Source organism: Octodon degus, unplaced genomic scaffold (genome assembly GCF_000260255.1).
Source record: "Octodon degus isolate 3935 unplaced genomic scaffold, OctDeg1.0 scaffold00183, whole genome shotgun sequence".
Classification (NCBI taxonomy): domain Eukaryota; kingdom Metazoa; phylum Chordata; class Mammalia; order Rodentia; family Octodontidae; genus Octodon; species Octodon degus.
This window is the reverse complement of record NW_004524759.1, coordinates 3,230,240-3,253,075: the sequence shown is the minus strand read 5'-3', so window position 1 is coordinate 3,253,075 and position 22,836 is coordinate 3,230,240. Positions and strand designations below refer to the sequence as shown.

General features: G+C 43.3%; 1 protein-coding gene across 3 annotated transcripts in view; it reads left to right on the top strand.

Moving 5' to 3' along the window:
- The window catches only part of Slc39a8 (solute carrier family 39 member 8), a 78,406-nt gene extending 56,936 nt beyond the window's left edge, over window positions 1–21,470 (top strand). For all 3 annotated transcript variants that reach the window (XM_023703865.1, XM_004643722.2, XM_023703866.1), the window contains exons 7-9: window positions 17,413–17,620; window positions 17,778–17,962; window positions 19,684–21,470. In XM_023703865.1, coding sequence (XP_023559633.1) covers window positions 17,413–17,620; window positions 17,778–17,962; window positions 19,684–19,833 — 543 coding nt within the window. In that variant the 3' untranslated portion in view covers window positions 19,834–21,470. The remainder of the gene's footprint in view (window positions 1–17,412; window positions 17,621–17,777; window positions 17,963–19,683) is intronic.
- The last annotated feature ends 1,366 nt before the right edge of the window (window positions 21,471–22,836 follow it).

Here is a 22,836-nt window from a genome sequence, read left to right as displayed (position 1 = left end):
CCCTTTATGTTTAGTTTTGTCAGAGATGGGTATTCCATCACCATTTAAACATTGTAGGTGTGTGAATTCAGCAAAATAATCCAATATAGTCCGGTAGTCCATAATAGTAGTGGGTTATTCATAGGTTTGGCAGTGTCAGAAGTTGTTGACTTGAGCCTTTTACAGCTCAGCATATTAATATGGCTTTACTTTTTATACCTCATTTTTATACTTTTCTTCTGGATGGTTATGAGCAACATAAAGCAAGACCTACATAACAAGAAATGTAATTTTTGTATATTTATATGCACAAGATGGTTAAGGCAATGATCCTGAGAATCTTCAGCAGGTTTTTCAAACTAGCAGTTAATTGGTAGGATTCTCACCCTGACTAACTGTATGTGCTGATACCTGTGAACTAAGCAACTGCACTGAAGATAGCAGTGTGTAATAGTAGGGCCATGCTTGGAATGCCTGTCATTCTGGTCTTCTAAATATGTACTACTACTTCTTCTTCTTCTTTTCATCTATTTTTGTGGCTTTATTATGATTTTTTAATAGATTGCACATTGTAAATAAATTATTTACAAACTTAAATAACTATAACAATAAAAATTGCCCAACATAAAAATGAAGAATTCACAGATCAGTCATATGTGCCAAAATTTTTCACTCTGTGCCAAAATCAAGAAACTTATATTCATATAATTAGAATTCTCAAAGTAGAAAGAGGTAGGCAATAAATATTTAAAGATTTAAAATTTCTGAATTTAGTTGAACTTGTAACACCACATTTCTGAGAAAAATGAAACTTTTGCACAAGAAATTTGAATAAAATCATACCCAGATACACAAAAATGAAATTGTCCAAAACTTATTGTAAAGAAAAAAACCATTAAAGCATATACATAAAAAATTAGCTATAGAACAAGATTAAATAGCATCTTATTCCACATTAAAAAGAAAAAAAAAGATCAAATGTGTAAGAAACTAGACTAATCAAAGGACTGAAACAAAGGAAAAAAACAGATCTGTCCTCTGTGAATTTTATACTTAGCAAACATACCTTTGAAAACTAAAAGTAAAATATTTTCCAGTTATACAAACTCTAAATATTCTAATACCTCCAGATGTAGCATATAGAAAATAACAAAGAGCATAATTCAGAAGGCAAGAGAAGTTGCTGTATGCTCCTGGATGAAGAATAAAGAGTTTTGAAAATGATAGTTATACAGGACTATGTAAAATATATTAGATGAACCCATTCAAAATGTCATTAAAGATTTCTATGAAACAGTATCAATCTTATGTTTAAGGATAAGCTAGGGAAGAAGTAATATAAAGTCAATGGAAAATAGAAATATACTTTTTAAAGTTTCTAATACTAGGAGAAAATATCATACCATATCTTTTAAATAGATTGTAAGTCAAATATACAGTATAAATCTTAAAACAAAAATTAAGATTAAGCAATATTCAGAAAATTAAATACTAATTAATTAAAAATTAAATGTTTCAAAACAATTAAACTAAGAAAGTTTTCATGATAGTAAAGAATTATAAGAATAAAACATAAGATAAATACTGGAATGACAAATAAGTGACCAGCACTTCTAACAGTTTGGGGATAGGATATCACACAAAGTTCTAGTGTGTCATGGACATGGATAATGTCCATAACACTTACCGGTGGCCAGGTGTCACTTGTGGGACTGAGCTACTGCTATTTCCTTGATATCCACCCTGTAGACCCAGACAGACTCATGACCCAAAGGGTGCAGGAGAAGTCCATTTGTAGAGTATGTTGATGGAAATATCTTGCTGCTGTATATGAAAGAATAACTGAAAGACTGCTTTTGTATACCTCTTATTCTCCTGTGTTTAGTTGTTTGCCCTATTTGGTGGGTTCTTCCCATTCTCATTCATGGAGTTGTGGTAATTTTGCTCCTTTCTAGATCATCTTTTAGTAGTCTGTGTAGGTTTGGCTTTGTCATCATGAAATTCTTAAGTTGTTCTTCTTCATGGAAGTATTTCACTTCTCCATTATACTTGAAAGAGAGTTTTTCAGGGTATATCAGCCTGGGTTGCAATTTATTTTCTTGCCAAGACTTGAAGTACTTTGCTCCATGCTCTTCTTGACTTGATGGTTTGTGAAGAGAAATCTGCCATTATTCTGGTTGGTTTTTCTTTAAATGTGATCTGTTTCTTTTTGTTAGTGGCACTTAGTATACTGTTCCTATGCTGAATTTCTGGGATCTTGATTATTATATGTCTGGGTGTGGTTTCCATTGGGTTGATGTTATTTGGAGTTCTATATGCTTCAGTTACTGAATGTCAGATCATTTCCCCATATTTGGGAAGTTTTCTGCTATTACTTCCATTCATATTCTTTTTATATCATTTGTATTGACTCCTTCCTTCTCATTGATGCCTATTAGTCTCACATTGTTCATCTTTGCATCGTCTTGCAGGTATTGAATTATTTTTTCCTGCATCCTAGTTGTTTTTAAGAGATCTTTTATTACTTTTTCACTAGCTGCAATGGTGTCTTTAAGGTCTGAAAGTCTATTCTCACTTTCATTCAAATGGTTTTGCCAGCTTGTGATTGAGGTTTTAATTTCCTGTACATCACTTTGGATCTGCTTCATGCGATCTATTTATTTCCTATATTGCTTATTCAAGGATTCCATCATTTTTATATTCTGCTCTATTTTTTTATCAGTGTCTTCTTAGGAACACTTAGTACTTCTTTCATTATAGTTATCATTTCTGTTTTTACTTCAGAAATTATTTTTGATCTAATTTCCTCTATACCTTTCTGTAGTTGTTTCTTTACTTCAGATGCTATTATTTCAGAGATTTCAGGTATGTTATTTTCAATTTCTTCTATGCTAGTGTCTTCTGCATTTCTTCTGGGTGGGCTTGGGGCCTGGGACTGCATTTTGTTCCTTCTCTTTGTCATTTTCTACAGCAGTGTCTTCTGACCTTTGGTGTAGAACTTAGATAGAGTTATTACCTTAGCACCAGGTCCGGATCTACCAAGCTCAAGCTCATCCAAGTAGGTGTGGCTTGGATCTGGTTGCTGTGCTCCACTTCTTCCTGCTGCAGCCTCTTTGCAGGGAGTTCTGCTGCAGGTTCCACGGTGGGCCTGGGCTCTGGGTTGATTCAGGATCTGGTGGGCCCCAGGTCCTCTAATCCACATTCTGAGCCTGCGCTCTGGGTCGAATGAGGATCTGGAGGCCTTGGGCGGTCTCACTCACATGCCGGGCCCGTGCTCTGGGTCCTGTACTGCTTCTAATGTTATATCAATTACTGCTATACTGTCTTTCAAGTAGATGTTTGTTTTTAAAAAAAGGGTAATAAATGAAAACAAGAGACAAGAAAAAAATGTCATAAGACTGTTCTTCTACAATACTGTATATGGTTAGATTTCCAAATTTCTGTGTCTGTAGCTCTGTAGGTCTACAAATGGTATATTTTTTCTATAGTTGATCCTTACTGATAGGTAGAGCACACTGGTTTTGTATATTCATTTTCAATACTGCAGTAGTGTTGAATTCTCTGAGTGTTATTTTTTGTTTATTCTTATTTTTTTAAAACAGGGTCTCACTGTATAGCTCAGGTTGTCCTTGAGCTCACTTTGTATCCTGGGATGGCCTCAAACTCACAGCTATCCTTCTGCTTCACCCTCCTGAGTTCTGGGGTTCCAGGTGTGTGCCGCCTCACCTGGCTTGCTTATTCCTTAAGATTTTATATGCAGTTTTTAAAGAGCAGCTACATTTTTCGCTCTATTCTTCCAGTGTTGCCTTTATTTTTATTCTTCCAAATGTTCTAGTTCTTATTTTCCTCATTCCATGCTGTTTGCTTGTCGGGTGTTGCTGGGTGGAAGTCCTGATAGCTAATATTTCTTCTTAATTCTGATTTTGATGCCAGTGATTATACATTCAGGAACTAGCATTCTTTGGTATTCTCTTTGCAAAAATAGGTTTCCTTAGATTAAGAAAGTTCCCTCATGTTCAGAGTTTGTTAAGCATTTTTTCAGTGTTTAAAAGTGTGTCATCGAGCTTAAATTTGAACTGACAACTGACCAAATTACTTCGTCTTTCTAAAGCTCACTTTTTTCATATGTGGACTGGAGTAAATATCAGGCAGGATTATTGTGGGGTCAAGTAAAATATTTTAAGGTCATGGATAATGATTTCTCTGTAGCGACTGTTAAGCCGTATTATTCCTACCTGCAGCATGCTAGCACCAGTGGGCATGGGACCCTCGCGAGATGATGGCATCAGACCCCGTGGGTTCAAAGTCACAAACCAAACCCTCAACTACAGTGGCAGGATATTAGTGGCTCTTGCAAAAGTGTAAGACTGTTTGACAGGTCAGAAGCCTTTGTCAGCCTCGGCTGTGTGTTTCCTAGACATGCATATGGGTGCTTTTTGGAGATGTAGACTTAGGCAGGTCATTTCAGTGTCAGGGCATCTGCAGCGAAGAGTTCCAGTGGCGCGGCCTCCGAGGTAGAAAAGAAGAGCAGGAGTTCCCTGGCTGCTTTCTAGAGAGCAAAACCAAATGGCAAGTTGGAGCACTCCAGGAAATGAAGGCAGTAGAACTGAGTTGTTAAGTAATTAAACAGACAGGTGGTAATTGTATATATTTATGGAATATAACATTTGAACATTGTATTTGTTGTAGAAAGACCAGATTAAGTACATTAACATATCTGTTACCTTATCTATCTATATATTTTTTTATGTGTGTGTATGGTATGAACATAAAGTCCACCTTCAGCAATTTAAACCACATAATAATGTCATAGTGTAGGTTGCTGTTCTACCAGGACGCCGAGGACTGGGTCATTTACAAAGGAGAGAGGCTGGTTTCACAGGTGGATCTGAAGCCGGGAGGTCCAAGCAAGGGGCTCTTTTGCTGTGCTTTTTGCTAGTGGAGACCTGCACTTGCTAAAGTGCTAACTGTGGAGCAAAGGACACATTCAGGCTTTTTAAAAAATTCTTTGATCTCTTTTTTTAAATTTTGAGACAGGGTCTCACTATATAGTCCAGGCTATTCTTGAACTCACCATGTAGCCCAGGCTTGAATTCATGGTGACCTTTCTGCCTCAGCCTCCTGAGTACTGGGGTTACAGATGTGCACCACCACAACCAGCTCCAGTTCACCGTCACCACAGGGAGCTCAGGGTCCTACCCCTGCCCCATGTGTCAATCACAGGGGTTCGTGACTGAGGCTGCCACTGCTGTGTGATTGAACCACTAAGACCCTGGGGTGTGGAGGAACATGCACAGGAGGGCACAGATACCTGGGCAGAGGAGAAGGCTGTGCTGCCACTGTGTGCAGCCTTGCTGTGTCTCATTTTTACAGGAACCACTGACACAGGTGCTCGCTCTGCCCATAGTGAATGAGTCAGGGTCAGTGGCGTTGTAACTCTTCAGTCCATGGCAGTGACAGACACCGAGGATTCCCTACTTTCCTGAGGTCCCCCCGTGCTTGCTCCCTCTGACTCCAACTTCCAAAAGGTGACATTGCCTTAATCCATCCTGATTTCTACCACTTAACTCACAGCAAACTCGTAGAATCCCATGCACGGTTTGCTGAGGTTTGCGTGTGAGTGGAACTTGCTTACCTTTCTGCTTCTCCCAACCCAGGAAGGCTAATAATTGATGATCGGCCCCATTTTTCCTGTAGGCTGAGCTGTTTAGAATTATCTTGGCTGCATTTGTAAAAATTGCCTTTGAAACAATTTTGGCGTAGTTTCACATACATTTTTAATATGACTCAAGGGAATGTCAAGTTTTATGGGATTGATGTACTGTGTTACTCTTTGTTATTTGTTTGTCTGTTGTTCATTTTGTTGTGCTAACCTTACCCAGGGCTGTGGTGGCTTTCCTTAGGGACCTTGCCACCCTTGTGCTTGCTGCCAGAGCCTGATTTGCTGGTGGAAGTTCTGAAAACACTCAGAGTACACTTATCTAAACATGTTCCATACTAAATTACACTCCCTAATCAGGCAGGACTTATCCCTATTTAGAAGAATTAGTGAGGTTTTACTCAATTAGGTTTGATGTCAAGTTAATTTTTCCCCCATTAGTATAATGAAGAATTGCTACATTGCTCTGTCATGCATGCTGATTGATAAAAAATTGAGAATAAATGCCAGCACATTTTCCCTTTGAAAAGCAAGGAAAAAATATGAGAGGTTGAAGTAAATTATTCTTGGTGTCAGAAAGAGTTGCTTACCCTATTGATGCTGAAGATTATAATTTCTGGAATATTTGCATGGAATTTACATAAATAATTACCAGAAAAAATTTAAAGAGCAAGAATTTGAAGAGAAAAATTTTATTATGTCCTGTCATTATGGGAGTTCCAAAAATAAAAAGAAAGCACATTTCCACACATTTGGAGCAAGGAGTATTTAAGTATGTGCTGTACATGGCAGGCCTTTTATGTTAGCTTTTCAAGGTCTTTCTAAAAGATTGTTGTATTACAAAGGTTATGGAAATGTCCATTTTACAAATTTTTGACTTGCTATTGCGAGCACCTTCTTTTCTTTGGTCTTTGCTGTTTGTGCTTCTAAAAAATATGTATTCTGTGTTCTATTTTTCACATGCTGCATGGTACAGTTTGGGGACAAGGATCCAAGACCCGGTGAGTAGCTCTTACTCAGTGCAGGGCCTGGTGGACAGGCTATAAAATCCCAGGGGCTCGTGGTTCCTATGAAGGAAATCCTTGTTTCTTCCAGTGGCTTCTGGGGAGGGAGCGTGTATTCTACATTCTACTGCTCCCTATTATGTTGATTTTATATATTCAAAGTAAAGATCTCAAGTTAGAAGGACCACCAGGCTGAAGGCTGCTGCAGGTGAGGTGTGCTTTTGCCAAAATGCTTTTTGGGTCTGACATTGCTGTGTTTTGTCATGGAGTCTTGGTGAACCACCCGCCTGCCTGCCCGCCTGTCCGCCCACCTGCCCGCCTGTCCGCCCACCTGCCCGCCCACCTGCCTGCCTGTCTTTTTCCTCGTGCACATACAAACCTGTTACCTGTATGTGCATCCATTTGTATAACCAAATCCTGCCACTTCTATGTCCAAGGCAAATGTTCAGTTACTTTTGTAGCCAATAATTCTTTACTGATGATCTTGGTGAATAAAAGGAGTGGAAAGTATTGGAAGACCAATTCTGGTGTTCACTCTTAATAAATGTATCTTCCAGTTACAGTCATCTCATATTGATTTTACGCGAGGTCTGCTTTTTTAGATTAGGGATTTAAGTCCTTTTCTGAGCCAATTAAGTTAATGTCTCATTTGTTTTAAAAAGTGGTGATTTTCTCTGGCCTTTAACTTTGCTTATCATGTGTATTGATGGCTAATTTACTCAAAAGTATTCCAAGTTTTGAGTTCTAATCAGCAGAGAGACCAATGTCTTTCTGATGTGGGATGTTATTGTTTCCATGAGGTATCTAAGATTAAAAGTAAATAAATAAAAAGAAAGAACAGACCTTATTTTACCAAGTCTCCTTCCACTTAGGAGTACCAAAGAGCTTTATGCTTTTTTTGTCTTCTTGAGACAGGATCTTGCTATGCAGCTCAGGCTTGCCTTGAGCTCCCTTGGTGGCTCAGGCTGGTCTCGAATTCACAACGATCTTCCTGCCTCACTCTCTTCAGTGATGGAATTACAGGCATAAGCCACCATTCCTGGCTAAAGGGCTTTATGACCATGACTTTATCAAAGATTTATAGCAACCCAGTGGTGGTGGGAAAAAGTTGGAAATGTTTAATCACAGACAAAGCAGCAGTAATAGAACAATCACTGTGGAAGGTTCAGAAACACTTGAGGCTCTGGTGTGAGGCTTTCTCCTTTATCCTGTTTCATTCTTGATTTATAAAATACATCTTGGAAAAACTGAAAAAAGGGTCCTGTTGTCGGTAGTTTCCTAGGCTGCAAATGGAACACCAAATCTAGAGATTGTTTTGCATTTGGAAAGTAAAATCACAGAAATTCTTGATTGGGAGACATCATTTTTGTAGACTTTGTATTTTCTCTCTTTTTTTATAGTGCTCTTGATTTTGGCCCAAAATTCCAGAGTCATGCAATTTTTATATTAAAACAATAAATTGATCTTAAATTAAGCCTCCAAGGTATATCTAATTACTATTTTTGTGGTAACATTTCATGTTCTGAATGAAATCTGGCTTGCGCACTGAATCAGTGAAGCTGGACAAAGGGGCAGGAAGGTGGTACTGACCATTCATTCCATCATTCATTTGTTCACTATCCATGCACTTGGTGATTACCTGCCAGGGCCCAAGACATACTGCACCGGTGGGAGATGCTGCCATCTCTGGAGCTTGGGGTGGCGCTTAACAGCGTGCTTTGCGTTAAGAACATGGCTGTGTCATGTCTGGGCCATCAGAACATGGCTGTGTCATGTCTGGGCCGTCATGCTACCTTGGGCAGTCAGAGATGAATCTAAGGGGCTGGGGAGATGGCTCAGTGGAATAAGCACTTTCCTGGCAAGCTCAAGGGCCTGAGTTCAATCCCTGGTTCCAAAAAAAAAAAAAAAAAAATTCTAGAGAGAACACTTTTAAGTGGAAATATTCATTATAAGAAGAAACTTCCTTGTGAAGACTGTGGGGAACAACGTTATGGCTGAGGAAGGGGCCAGTGATGTCTCCAGGTGAGAAAGTTTTCCGTGGGTTTTAAGGAAGATGCTCAGAGTAGCCCTGGCACAGTGGTGTTGCCGTGTGTGATGTGGAGGGCCCTTGGGAGTTGCTTTACATGTCAGCACTGCTGTGTTCTTGGCTACTCAGACTTTTTTCTAAAAACCTCAGTCCAGGTTTTCAGTACATAGAGTTTAAATTCACCTTGGGAGCAGGTACATGTACATAACATATCTTGGTACTTTTTATATTTCTCTACCCATCTCCTTCCTTTATCTTTAGATATAAAAGAGATGATAGTTTCCAAATTGCATTTCATTAACTGTGATGAGCTCAGAAAGAGCCAGACAAGAAGCAGCTTCAGGCTTCCATCTACACTGCAGTCTGGGAAGGATGAAGCAGAGTTTTCTTTCTCCTCAGTAATACAGTGCTAGTCTACGTATGGCTGAAGTGTTAGCAAACCAGGAGACCCCCACCTCAGCTCAGCAAGACCCCCACACCAGCTCAGCGAGTTCTGCCCACCCCAGAGGTGTGTGAATCGCTGCCCCTTCTAAGTGGGGCCTGGAAGCTGCAGCAAAGGGCCTGTAATGGGTGCGCGCTGCCAAGCTCAGGTGCATTCTGGAGCTGGTGGTCTCTCCACCTTTGCTTGCATGGGCTGTGGAGTCTCCAGTCTTGGTTTGAGTCCTGGCTTTCTTCCTACTCAATGTGCTGATGTGCAGTTCTGGCCAAGTCCTTACCTCTAGTGCCTTTATTTGCTCCATCTGCAATCAGCCTAGCAGCAGTCTTTTGAGGCAGGTGGGTACTTTGCAGTCAGCTTTCAGTACGTTGGTTTGTTACCATTACTCTGCTCTTGTGCTCCTCCCCCAGGCAATCTCAAAACACAGCTCTCAGTGGTAAAGAACATTGCCAGACAGCAAACAGCAAGAGCATCTCTACATTTTCTGGGTCTTGTATTTCCTTGGTACTGAGCTTTCTTGTGCCTGTTCTTTCCACCTGGCTGTGAATGTTCATGTGTTTGTCTTTGGAAAAGATCTGAATAGATGCTCCAGGGACAGTGTCTTGAGAGAAATTGTATATATGGTCACTGTGCTCTGCCTTTGTTTATTAATCAGCCAGCAGCCGATCACTGAGTGCAGGGAGACAGTGAACCACACAAGAATCAAAGCCACATTTCCCTGGGAGTGCAGTCTTAGCCCATTTGACACAGGGGCCCAGATGTGGTTCCTGCTGCTTTCTGAGGTAGAACTTGTCCCCATGCCTCAGTGTCCTCATGTGTAAGTGGGGATAGTAACTCCACAGGGTTGTATGAACAGCCACTTAGCAACTGTGGGCTGCAGCCATTGTGACAGAAAGGAGGTGTGGGAGTGAGTGACCCTCGTCCTCAGGCTGTAGATCCTAGCAGCACATCCTCACCTCCCAGCACAGTCCTTGCTCAAAAGCACCTTTCCCAACCCAGTCTGTGAGTCTCCGGGGTGGCAATGTGACAGCCATGTGGCTCCTGCCACTCACAGTTCCCTCAAGGGGCAGAGGTGCCTCTGCTTTGTTGAATGCCGAGATAGAGCCGCATTGCCGGGCCTCCCCCTGGAAAAGGCCCCTCATCCTGTGTGGGGTGCTGGTGAGTCTCTGTCCCCACACCCTGCTGTAATCACCTCACCCATCTTTCTGCTGCTTGTGACTGTGCCAGTGTCTTGCCCTATGACTGCTTTTGCCACCAGACATTGCACTGTGCCAGGCAGCCCATCTCTTGTGTGACCCGGGGTGGAATGCTTGTGTTCCAGGTCTTCCTGTGGGTAGCTCAACTCACCCCACCTGTTCCTGCTTCCTGGCTGTGCCCCTCGGTACCCTGGGGGCTGAGCATTCTTTTTGGGAATAGGACTTTCCAACCATGGACATTGCTTTCTGCAGCTTACAGGATGACTCCACAGATTTCTGGGTCGCCAACATCTCTGAAAGCCTAATCAGTAGCAGTGAGAGTTATATGGGCTGCAAAGCCAATAAACAGCTTTTGATTAGAAAAGATGCCCTGTTTCTGGAATGGGTGGAATATTAATGCTGGGCATCATTTCTTATCTGCAGCAGCAGCAGGATGCCTTAGACAGTGGTATAAGGAGTCCATCAGGATTTCTGTAAATATTTGTTAGTGTATGCTTAAATTCCATGGCAGAATAGTAGCAGATTTCTTGGAAAGCCTTCAGGTTTCCCCTAAATTATTATTTCTTTTCATGGCATGCAATCTCAGAGTGAAAATAAGAGACAATTATTTTAGCTTTTAAAGTCTGAAACAACTTTACTCGTATCCACAGAAGGATTGGGAGGGAAACCATTTTCAGGATTTCTGGAAATTGTTATTTCCTCATTAATGGTTATTTTCATTAGCAAAGAGAGTTTGGAAATAGTTCTGAGATTTTCCCGAAACCTAATGGTTGCAGGTTCAATGCATCTGAATTATATTTGGTTACATGCATTAAAGATAAAGTTAATTTCTCCTTTCCATAGAAGTTTCATTTTAGCTACAGTGAGCTGAGACTGACATTTCAAATGTGTGGGAAGGGCCAGGGAATCTTGGCTGTAAAATATAAACTCTAGAGTCATTAAGAAATCAAATCATAAAAGCAAAGCCCATCAACATTCTACATTTTAGAGTGGCTTTAACGTTTTAGAACACATTCATATCTATTTAGCTCTATTTGTTATTTTCCACTAAAATATATTTAATAGCATAGATGGAGCCTGCGAGTGGTGTTTTGGGGGACAAGCATTCAAATCTGAAAGAGCCAGCTTCTTCCAGTAAGGATACAGAACAGCTAGAAGGGGACAATGCATACACCCGGTGCAGGGGCGGCAAGCGCAGGGGTCTGCAGTAGCTGAGCTGGTGACAGTAGCGCTGTTAGCACCTTATACTCCACTAGCTCCTGGGAGGATCTGAGTGTCTACAGGATGCTGCTGCCAGCAGAGCAGTGATATCTAATGGAGACGTAGCCAGCGCCTGTTACTCCTCCAGGAGGGAGTCCGAGGGGTGAACATCCTCATTTCCTTCTTCTCCATCCCCCTTTTATGCTTGAGCTCTTTATATGGAAAAAGCTGGAAGTCAGGGCACTAGGAGCCCAGTGACAGCTGCACACAGGTCCTAGGGGCTGGAGAATGGCGGCAGAGGGTGGCTTTGGAGGCAGTTTTCACGGGAGCCCTCGGCTGTCTACTGGCACACTGGGAACCCATGAGCGATGGCACCTGCAGAAATGCCGCAGCAGGGACACTGGCACCCCATGTGCCCCTCTTGGCCAGTCAGAAGGGTCCCTTATACTGGGGGCCTACTCAGGTAGGCTCTCTTGTCCTTGGCTCAGCATTGGCCTGGGCTATGGCAGGTTGGGCCTCTTTCTGGCTGGAAGGCCAGGTGGCCTTAGCAGGTGAGGGCAACACAAAGCCAGGAAAGCCCCTCCCTGCCACTGTGGCCTTGCAAAGTGGGTCTGCTGAGCACAGGCCTGGATGGTGGTGGGAGAGTGCCTGCGTCAGGCTGTCTTGTTCTCTTTGTCAGCCAGGCTACTTGTAAACTGGAGCCTCTCACAAGATTTAGTAGAGTAGAATCAGCTTCATGCTCCGTGCCTGTTAAGAGGTCTATCTTTATATAACTACAAATAAGAGATGTATTCAACCTACTCAGTGAATGCTTAAATCTACAACATTAGCAAAAGATGCATTGCCATGAATCCTCCTCAAAACATTGTCCTTCTTTGCCGACATGCTAATCTCATCATTCTTTATGAATGAGTGTCTTTACATGACATGATAAAAAATATAAACACTGCTGCCTGGTGCCACCCATGGAGAAGGCAACTTAAAAGAGCATGACGTGGTGTCCTCATCCTTCCAGGTCTGGTGCTATGTAACTCTGGCTCTTTCCAAGTCAAAATAGCCATGAAAGGTCAACGTTTTGAATAGATTCAGGACACTGAGATAGCCAGGATAGTGCAACTGAAGACACTTAGGAAAGAGGATTCCAGAGCTGCTACAGAAAGTGGCAAAGGTAGGATGAGTGGGTTCAAAGTGAAGGGGTATTTTAGGGGGTGAATTAATAGCAGTCTCTTTTATTGTAGTAATTTTTTAAAATTTAAGATACAGGTACCTTGTATCTTTGCTTCCAATTTTCTGATTTTATCACTTGAAAGTCTGCATGCCCTGAATTAATGTTGTGTTGATCCCAGGCGTTTCTTTTGTAGCAAGTGGGAAATCAGGTATTCCACTTGATGTACTGTTCACTCGAAGGATTTCCTATTATCCCTGCCTTTGAGGCTCCTGTGAATAAGCTTGCTTAGCTGGCTGTCACAGGCACACTTAAATGCACAGCTAAGTGGCTTTGGGAAGTCGCCACATAACTTTATTTTTGGAGAAAAAAAAAGTAAGTATCAGGATTAGCTATGGTGAGGCTCTGGATCACCTAGTGCTGCAGTCAGGTCATGGTGCCTTCCTGGCCCAGGTGGGGCTATTCCTGGTGTATAGTGGAATGTGGTGTGCACATGAGTTTCACCCCGCTTGGGCATGCTGCTTCCTCGTTCAGGGCTCCTCAGGCAGGACCCGTGTTTGCACAGATTGGGATCAAACCATTAGCTGCTTCCTGAGAGAAGAACAGTCAGTGCAAAAGAGTGCATGATTTTACCTTGGTGTCCCAGGTCTGCATGGTGCTCGCTGGATAGGGCTGTCCACAGGCTCCTTGGCCCATCTGATAGCTGTACCCCCTGGTCCCTTTGGTCCTGCAGGCTCTGGCAGCCGAGGCAAGATGGATTGCAGCCTGCCTTAAACTTGGCTTCATTTGGAAATGCAGTACACATTACATATAGCCAGGTTCCTTTTCCTCAGGGCTCTTGATTTAGGAAAACCTCAACTGAAATATCTCATTGCAGGCACCTGTACCTACTTTTGGCACGTCACACCAGCTGGTGTCCTGGTTGGGAAGAAGGTGGTGCCCTGAAGTCAGGACACTTGCATCAGGGTTCACATGAGGTGCAAAGTGTGGGGAGAAAGAGGACCACAGAGTGAACACCTGCACCAGGGGCCAATAATGGAGGGGGTGGAGCTGGGAGAGGAAGCGGGTGCGGGAACCTGGGGAGACTAGACCTTAACCTGAGGTTGCACAGCTGAGACGCACCTGCAGGGGGCGCCCAGGGCTGGGCACCCTGCTTTGCGTATCCCCTGGCCCTCAGCTCCACAGCGAGGGCTCCTTATGCTCACTCTCAAGAAGGAAAATGGGGAGGCTGGGGTGGCCCTGTGGGGACAGGATGGAGAGGGAATGGGGTGTCAGCTCCAAAGGGATTGGCCCTTCGACCTGTGTTCCCTCTGGATTATGAACTCCAGCTGGCTGCAGCTTCCTTTATATTTCTGACCTGGAGGCACAGTTCCTGGAAAGGGATACTTCGAGGGTAATGAAGTGACCCAGCCCTGACAACCCCGGGTGACTTTGTGCCAGTCCTTTCTAATCTTAGGTGACAGTTTTCTGCATCTCTAAAAATGCACTGGAGGGGACGCTCTAACATCACAGGTGGACATGCCTTATAGATGTGAGGGTCACTGTGCATAGGACACTATTGCACCCTTCAGGCTTGTTTTCTCCCAGACGCAGTTGACTCCGATTCACCTGAACTTAGAAACTCAGCCATGGCGCCTTTTACATTGGGTCTTACTTTCTGGCTGATTACTTTCTCGGCTGACCTTGAACTTTAGTGTGATTTTTCTAGAACCTCATCACATCCAAGGTCACATGATGTCGTGAGATTTTTTTTTTTTTTTTTTCCCTCTTAACAAGTTTCTGTTCTCATCCAACTTTTCTAGAGCTTTCTGGTAGCTGCGGTCACTTGGCCTTCAGTGTTGCACATCAGACTCACCTTCGCCCTGGCCTCGTCTGCCCTCTCACGGCTGAGGAGGGAATAGCCTCAGGTTTAGAGAAAATCAGAGGAGAGACGCAAGCCTAGAGCGGCAGCAGCCGCAGCAGGAAGCGGAGTACTGGTACTCATTGAAATAATTAAAGGATTATACCTTTCTATTTGTATTTCTTCTTTTGAGTTCTTATACTAAGGAGACTATACGATATTTACACATCTGTGTCTGGTTTATTTCACTTATGAGTATATGTTCAAGTGGCATCCACTTCAATATAAAGGCTTTGAGTTTATTAAAGGAACTTGAATCTAGCACGTTCTTTGCTCAGTTACTTAGTTCCGGGTGAAATGGAACTTTTTGCAAATGTCTGCCTCGCTTGGTTCGTTTCATTTAAAAAATGTTTTTATGAGTACAAGTTTGTAGCACATGATGGTTCCAGTCATTTATAACTAGAACATGCATAGGACATCTTGATTCCTTTTATGTCCTCCTTTCAAAACGACAGCAATGTCTGTCTTTAACCTTCTCAACAGTGTGATTTAGGGCGTGCTCTCCCGGAGTTCAGATGTGGCATAGCTAATAAAGCCAGTGCACTCTTGGTTAGAGGGCAGGTGGCTTTGCATGATATGTTCATTTAATTTCTTTTGTAATATTCAAGGTGTTTTTAGATTGTGTGACATTAGGTGGCAAAGAGTTGGCTTCTCAAGCTTTCACTAATTGTTACAAGTAAATTAAGAAACTGTAAGTACCGTGTATAATTTTGTAAGCCAAGTTGGAAGGTGAAAACACTGGCTCATGTGCATCTGGGTACTGGGTCTATATGAAGCCCAGGTCCCTTTTTCCATAGCTTTGGTCCCAGAACCTTGTTCCTGAGGTCATAGGCTTCTGCACCGGGCCACTTGTTGCCCAGGCCACTTCCTGGCCCTGCACCATCGGAACCATTTACTATGCTGACAGGTAGAGTGCAGCAGGTAGGAGAAAAGACCGCATGTAAAGACAGGATGGAATTCTTCTTATCTAGGTGAGATTTACTTCTGAAAATAAAGGAGACCAGAGACTTGTGCTGATGCTGCTTCAAGTGTTTGAAAGAGATTTTGAGAAGAGAGTTTTCCCTGGCACAGATTCTGTCGCAAACAAGGATCCATCCCCATAAATGTGGAGTGTAAGACACTGCTATCCCAAAGACTGCTCATGTCTTTTGTACCACCAGGTACATTCACCGCCTCTCTGTGCTTTAATTTCTTTAGCCCTAAAAGGCTAGAGCAATCCCAGTTGTTCTGCCCTCACAGAACTCCCCAAGGTAAATGAATTACCTGAAGTGTTCAGAGCAGACTTCAGCTCGTAGACAGTTCTGGAAGCTCTGCAGCTGCTGGCTCTACCTGGTGACAGTGGTGGCCATGCTTCCACATAATTGCCCCGAGTGACTCTGGTTGTATCTGTAAACAAAAAGAGAGTATTAAAGAAAAAGAAATATTATAGAAAGAAATTCCTGGAAGATGCAAACCTGCCACTAGTGGAACAGTGAAGAGATGTGTTACCAGATCCAAGTCAGTCCTTCAAGTGTTGGTCCCCAAGTGTTTTGAGCATGGTTAGAGTAAAGAATTGTAAAACACCCTGATTATTGACCTGGAGATGTGCCTTTGGGTGCACAGATGTTGCGCGTTTAAAAAGCCAGCCATAAACTTGGGGCCTTGGTTCTGAAGAGTAGACATAGTTGTTAAAGCTGGAACCTTTGGGGCCCCCACCACCAGGTCTCCGCAGCATTCAGCACAATGTTTGATAAGCTGCAGACTCTCAGTTAGAAGATGCTCCATAGTTAATTGCAAACTTGCCCACCTACTTAACAATGAATTTGCGTCTTACAATCCTCTCCTGCAACTTCTGACAAACGCTTTAGCTGGCACTTATCATTTGGCTTTGTATCATTCTGTCCATTTTATTGTGCTTGAAATTCCTACAAAGGGCCTGTCATAGGATTTTCTATATTTAGTATTGTTTCCAGGTGGGAAGAATTGCTAGTGTAAAGGCAAGCCTGCTCCAAGCACACTTTGTGGTGTTGGATGAGAGCTTGCTTGCGTGTTAGAGCTGTAGGGACCCTGTCGCTGCCACCTAGACACAGAGCACAGCACCTGGGGTGGAGTGGAAACTCTTCAGCTGCCGAGGAGCGAGAAACGAGCTGCGTAGTGCCTTCGCCTCCTTGCACAGCTGGAGAAACTGACTGTGTTTATTTGTTCATAGCCACGCAGGGCCAGAGGAGGAGCTGGAGTGACTGCTCCTTGAGGTCAGCCTGCTTTAACTTGTGCCTTTCCCATCTAAACTGCAACAGGAAGAGGATTTAAAATGTATTCTTTCAATAACTTTCTTTTTCTTTTTGGGGGAGCCAGGGATTGAACACAGGCCCTTGCACTTGCCAGGCAAATGCTTATTCTACTGAGCTATCTCCCAGGTCCCTTGGATAACTTTTTTAAAAGTATGTGCATAAATCAAATTCTTAGTTCAATATGTCATATTGCAAGATGGTAATTCTAGGAATCTGTTCATATCAGGAAAAATGTTTGGCAGGAACTGGTGTAGGGGGGAACAACCCGCTCGGGACCCCCTCCTGTTCCTCTCTTGGAAGGAGCTCTCTTTCCCTCAATAAATACATTGTGCTCATAAAAAAAAGAAAGAAACTGGTGTAAAGTTTGTGTGAGTGACTTGTCTAGGTGTGTCTTTCACACCATTGTAAATTTTATCCTCTGTTATAAGGGCTCCCCATAACTACAAAAGACTTTCACTGCAAAGTGTCTCTCTCAGACATAACCCATCTCCTACTTTTCTGTAGCTCTAACCTTAATCCTAATCCGAACCCAAGAAATGTTGATTATTGTATTGATTGGTCTTCTGCTACTTTACAGGAAGGCAAAAGGGAGTCCAGTTCATGTGGTTGTCTGAAGGGCCCCAAGCTGTCTGAAATCGGAACGATTGCCTGGATGATCACACTCTGTGACGCCCTCCACAACTTCATCGACGGCCTGGCCATCGGTGCGTCGTGCACACTGTCTCTCCTGCAGGGCCTGAGCACGTCCATCGCCATCCTATGCGAAGAGTTTCCTCATGAGCTAGGTAGGAGGAGGCCTGTGGGGAGTGGGACCTTTCAGGTGACAACTTCACATTCTGTGGTGCCCAAGATGAAGAAGCCTTGCTGGGCAGGGATGACTGCTTTTGAGCTCATTTCCCACTGGAAAACCAGCCCAACTTTTGTGGCATTTTCTTCTTCTAGGGGACTTCGTGATTCTGCTGAATGCGGGGATGAGCACCCGGCAGGCCTTGCTGTTCAACTTCCTCTCCGCCTGCTCCTGCTATGTGGGGCTGGCTTTTGGCATCTTGGTGGGCAACAATTTTGCCCCGAATATCATATTTGCACTGGCTGGGGGCATGTTCCTCTACATTTCTTTGGCAGATATGGTAAGACACTTAGACATTTGTTTTGTTTAATTGAAAACTTAGTCGGGAGTTAGGAGTTACACAGGTTAAGCCTGCTGCTTCTCTTGGTTGGGCTTGCTGTGGGGTCTGGGGTCTTCCACTGTCAACCCACCCTGTTGAAAGCCTTTTGGATTAAACTAAAGCTAACCTACAAAAGTCAGGAAGATTAACATTTACCAGTGCTTAATTGGTTCAATATGCATCTGGATTTCTGTCATAGCAGCCTTTATGTCTGTATTTATGAGTGTGTGTGTGTGTGTGTGTGTGTGTGTGTTTCCACTAGTGTGTCTCAGAGGAAAATAGCTTGTGTATTTGTAAGTGAGTCATGGACAGCCTTGCAGAAAATAATGATTGCTATTATATGAAAATCAAACATTTTTTGCCTACTTGGAACTGGAGTTCTTTATTTTTTTTGTTTGGTACTGGGAATCGAACTCAGGACCTTGTGCCTGCCAGGCAGGTGCTGAGTCACTGAACTCTATCTCTAGCCTGGAACTGAAGTTATTAAACACATAATTTAGTAAATTTTTTCATCTTGACCCTTAGCTCCACCTGTAACTGGCCAGCTCTGTGGGCTGTGCTATGCAGTGGTTGTGGCAGCTAGGACTTCCTCTCCTGGAAGCACTTTGTCTTCACAGAATCCAGGCCTCACGCTGTCTTCACTCGAAGTGTCCACTTGTCCTTTTCAGTGCCCAGAGTGGAATCCACTGGTGTTGCTCAGTTTAAGGGAACACTACTAACAAATGGTGCCACTTTGCTTACAGAACTTTTGTTTTTTCTGGCTGGTTTCACAGCCTCACGCATTTTACCCTGGCAGGAGTTTTCCCAGGTTAGTGGGTCAACTGGGCCCTGGAGACCTCCAAGGTGTGTGGCCGCAATGCGCCCCAGCATGCATAACTAATTGCTCTGCGCTGTGCCTCGTGGAGCCCACATCCTTCTGTCTCCTATGTGGCCAGATGGGACCCATCTCTGAGAGAGGGTGGATTCTAGATAAAATGCCTAGGGTTTTAAGTCTTTTCACTGTGATAATGTTATAGTCTTTGATTTTAGAATAATGCACAGGTTTATTTCCAAGCCTTATGGTGATTTTGTAATAGGAGGTCAAGTAGAAAGAAACAAATTGAAGAAAAAGAAATGAAGTGCAGGATTGCTTCTGTCAGGTACACAATCTTTGTGCAGAGTAAGGGACTACAAATAGTGCTACAATGCTATGAAAGGGAAGAGCAGTGTATGAGATGAGGGGACGCTAAGAAAATCTAGCAGGACAGGCTAAGGGAGGAGCTGCAGGGAGGTGCCGTTGAAGGTGAAATCTGAAGGGCTTGGTCCATTGAAGAACTGGAGGCAGAAGAGTTCGAGTTGAAGTTGTGAGGGTGTGGACCCTGGGGAAGGAGTGAGGCTGGTGCCTGTGGGATCCTGAAAGGATAGTGTGGTTGGCATGTGTGCGTGCGCACGTACACACACACACACACACACACACACACACACACACACACGCCTTGGTGTGCATGTGTGCAACAGACTGAGGTCTGCCCCACCCTGCTGGTGAGGGGCTCAGTGGAGCCATCTGCATCCCCTCAGTCCTTTGAAAGTGCCGGACTCAGCTTGCGCTCAACAGATAAACTTCCCCTACAGCTGCCTGCGGTGACTATTTTATGTTTTGCCACCAGGTGGCAAGCGTTGTCTAACAGTGGGCCTTGCTCTAGTTCCCAGAGATGAACGACATGCTCCGGGAGAAGGTGACAGGGAGGAAGACCGACCTCACCTTCTTCCTGATCCAGAATGCGGGGATGCTGACGGGCTTCACGGCCATCCTGCTCATCACCTTGTATGCGGGGGACATAGAGCTGGAGTGACGGGATGCAGACAGCGGTGTCCTTAACGAAGGCATTTTACAAAGCAAAACATCTCCAGAGGGATTTTTACGCTTACTTAGTTAAAAGATGCTTTTGTTTTTAAATGTAGGTCAAGAAAACTGATTATTGGTTTCCGGTCTGTGAAAAAGACTCTTATTTGCTGTTAAAATTCTTCAAAAGATATTCAGTGTTGGTCTGGAATGCCGAGCATATGAGGTGTTCAGTAAATGCCCAGTTTCCAATGGCTCATGCACATTAGAAAATCACCAGGAACCAAGACACATGCATTTTACAATCATGTCGACTGACAGCAAGACACAGGGAAAAGCAGAAGATAGGTCATTTGAGGCTTTAAAACTCAGTACGGTCAGTTTCAAAGTGGTTATCTTTCAATTATTTTGTTCCAGTGCTTCAAGAGCAGGTACATGAAAATGTGGAAAAGAAACAAAACACACAACAGAGATATAAATGATTCCGTGGCCTCAGTGAACCCAAGAGAGAAAGATTATGCTCAGCATTTGTTCTGTTTTGTATTTCCATCAGGAACTTGTAACATGGTGTTAAAAGCCTTCCAAAATAAATTGAGCTAAGAAATCGATAAAGACTGGTGAGCCCTAGTAGGTTTGGGGTTAGAAGTTTCTCTTAAGTCAACCCCAGCAAATATTGGCAAGGGCTGGCACTGGGATGGAGCTGTGAGCACGCCGATCCACCTCAGCACAACGCAGAGGCCGAGAGAAGTCACCCTGGGGGCCTGGGGCCTGCCTTGTGACAGGGAAGAGTAAGCTGGTTTGGAGAGAGAAATTGAATGTAATTTTAAGTAATTTACTTTTAAAGATGAATATAATTAATTAGTAGAGAATATTTCAATAAATGCAAACACCAGTGGGGCCGTGGTGTGTCAGGGACAGGTGACCAGGAAGCACGCGCTCCTGTGGCGGAGTCGACGTCTTCTGTATTCAGTCTACGTTTTTCCAGATGGTGTACTCTGGGGAAAATAAGGCACCCCTGGGGTTATTTTTCTACTGTTCAGAGAAGACAGAGCCTGTTTACCCAGATAATAGAAAATGAATGTAAAATTACACATCCTAATCTCAGTTCACACTCCCAAATTACATAAAGCAAGATAATTTGGCAGGCAGGAAGGTGATCGATAAAAGCCAATGATCTCAGGAGCTGCATTTTCCCATGGACTGCAGAATGTTCTCACATAGCGTAATGCAAATTTTGATGAACATTTAACATGTATGTTAATGTGTATCTCACCTTGTGATTTCAAGTGTAAAAAATTGTTGTTGCTTCACCAGTAGTAAACACCTGTGAAAGCGTGTATTATGCCATGTATTATTCATTTAATGCATATCTTTTTTTTTGAGTGATTATCATGTACCTGGTGTTGTTGGGGAGAGAGAAAATTTGGAAATTGGTGATATGTTTATTTTAAGAGAACACTTAGCAAACAACACTACAAAGACAGTTACTGATTTCAAGTAGCAGAATCTATTTTTATCGTTGCATCTTTTTTTTTTTTACATTCCATCTTACTAAGTAATCTTTGCCTTTCTAAAGCATGTGTTATATGTCTTGTTTAAGAAACTCCTTACAGCATTGCATTAAAAGGAGAGACTGATGACCTCTCACGGTGTGTGGATTGTCTTGACACTTCTTCTCACTTACCTTTGGTTCTTTCCTCAACTGTGAGGACAGAGGCAAAAAGGAAATTGCACCTAGTGGAGGTGACAGCTGAGTGCAGAGGTTGGCTGCGGAAAGCCGTGGTCATGTCTGAGTTATCCTTGATGGTTTTATTAAAGCTAACACAATACTCTCAGTCAGTGTGTCTCATGCCAGCACATTTGGTATGCCAGGCAAATCTTCTATAATGTTTAAACTTTGATGATGCTGGCAGGAAAAACCAAAAACGAATTCAGAGTTTGGGGTGCAGCTCAGCAGTAGAGTTGCTTCCCTGGCGTGTGGAGGCCACGGGTTCCATCCTCAGCATCACAAACCAAAATTGACTTCAGTGTGTCATATATCGGCTCATATACTTTTGTTTTCATTGTAAAACTTCAAAAAGTGTTTCTGAATGGACAGCACTTATTAACTACTGTATCAGACTGTCATTACCACAATAAGCTGGCCTAACAATCCACTTAAAGGAGGGTTAGCCATGCAGGGAACCTCAGTAAGAGGTTGAAGAGGAGTGGAGATGAGGCAGCTCTCAGCTTCCTTGGTTGTCCTCCTAGGGGCTTCTGAGGGCTACCTGAGTGGCTCATGAGGGCCTTCTCTGTGGCCACACAATCCCAAGTGAATGAAGTCAGTCTGAGGACTAAAGACCTGTACTTGCATGTGTAGCACAAGAAAGCATGGAAAATCCCCAGAGCAGACATGATTCCACCACAGAGCTGTGAGTGGAGAGCAGAAGGTTGCTCATTAGGATGGGGACAGGGTCTTTCATGGGCAAAGGGTTCAGAACATCAGGAAGAACTTCTAATGTTTTATAACAAGGTAGAGTGACTGAGGTTGGTTACAGCTAATTGAATATTCCAACATGGTTCGTAGGATTTTGCATATTTCCAGCACAAATGATAAATGTTTGATGGGTAGATGTATAAATTACTCTGCTCTGGTCATTACACTGGTATAATGCACTGAAACTGAGCCAGGGAAGTAGGGCCTGAGCAAAGCAGCCAGGTAACTGGATGTTACCTGTCAACTGTGGAGACCTGTCAGTCACAGAGACCTGTCCATCACAGAGAACGCTGCCTGAATGTTCTTCTTGGGACCAAGCCAACCCCTGTACCTGCTATGATCTTCTGGCACAAGATCAAAAGGGCTTTTGATGGGACAGCCTAGATCTCCCATCTGAGGGGCTCCTGGCTGCTTGAGCCTTTCACGGCTGCCTGCTGTTCTGTGTAGGGGGATCTTCTCTCCCCACCTGACCTGGCCCTCGCTCACTCTGCACAGCACTGCTCTTCAGAGCACCTTTTCTTCCTGAGCACACTTGCT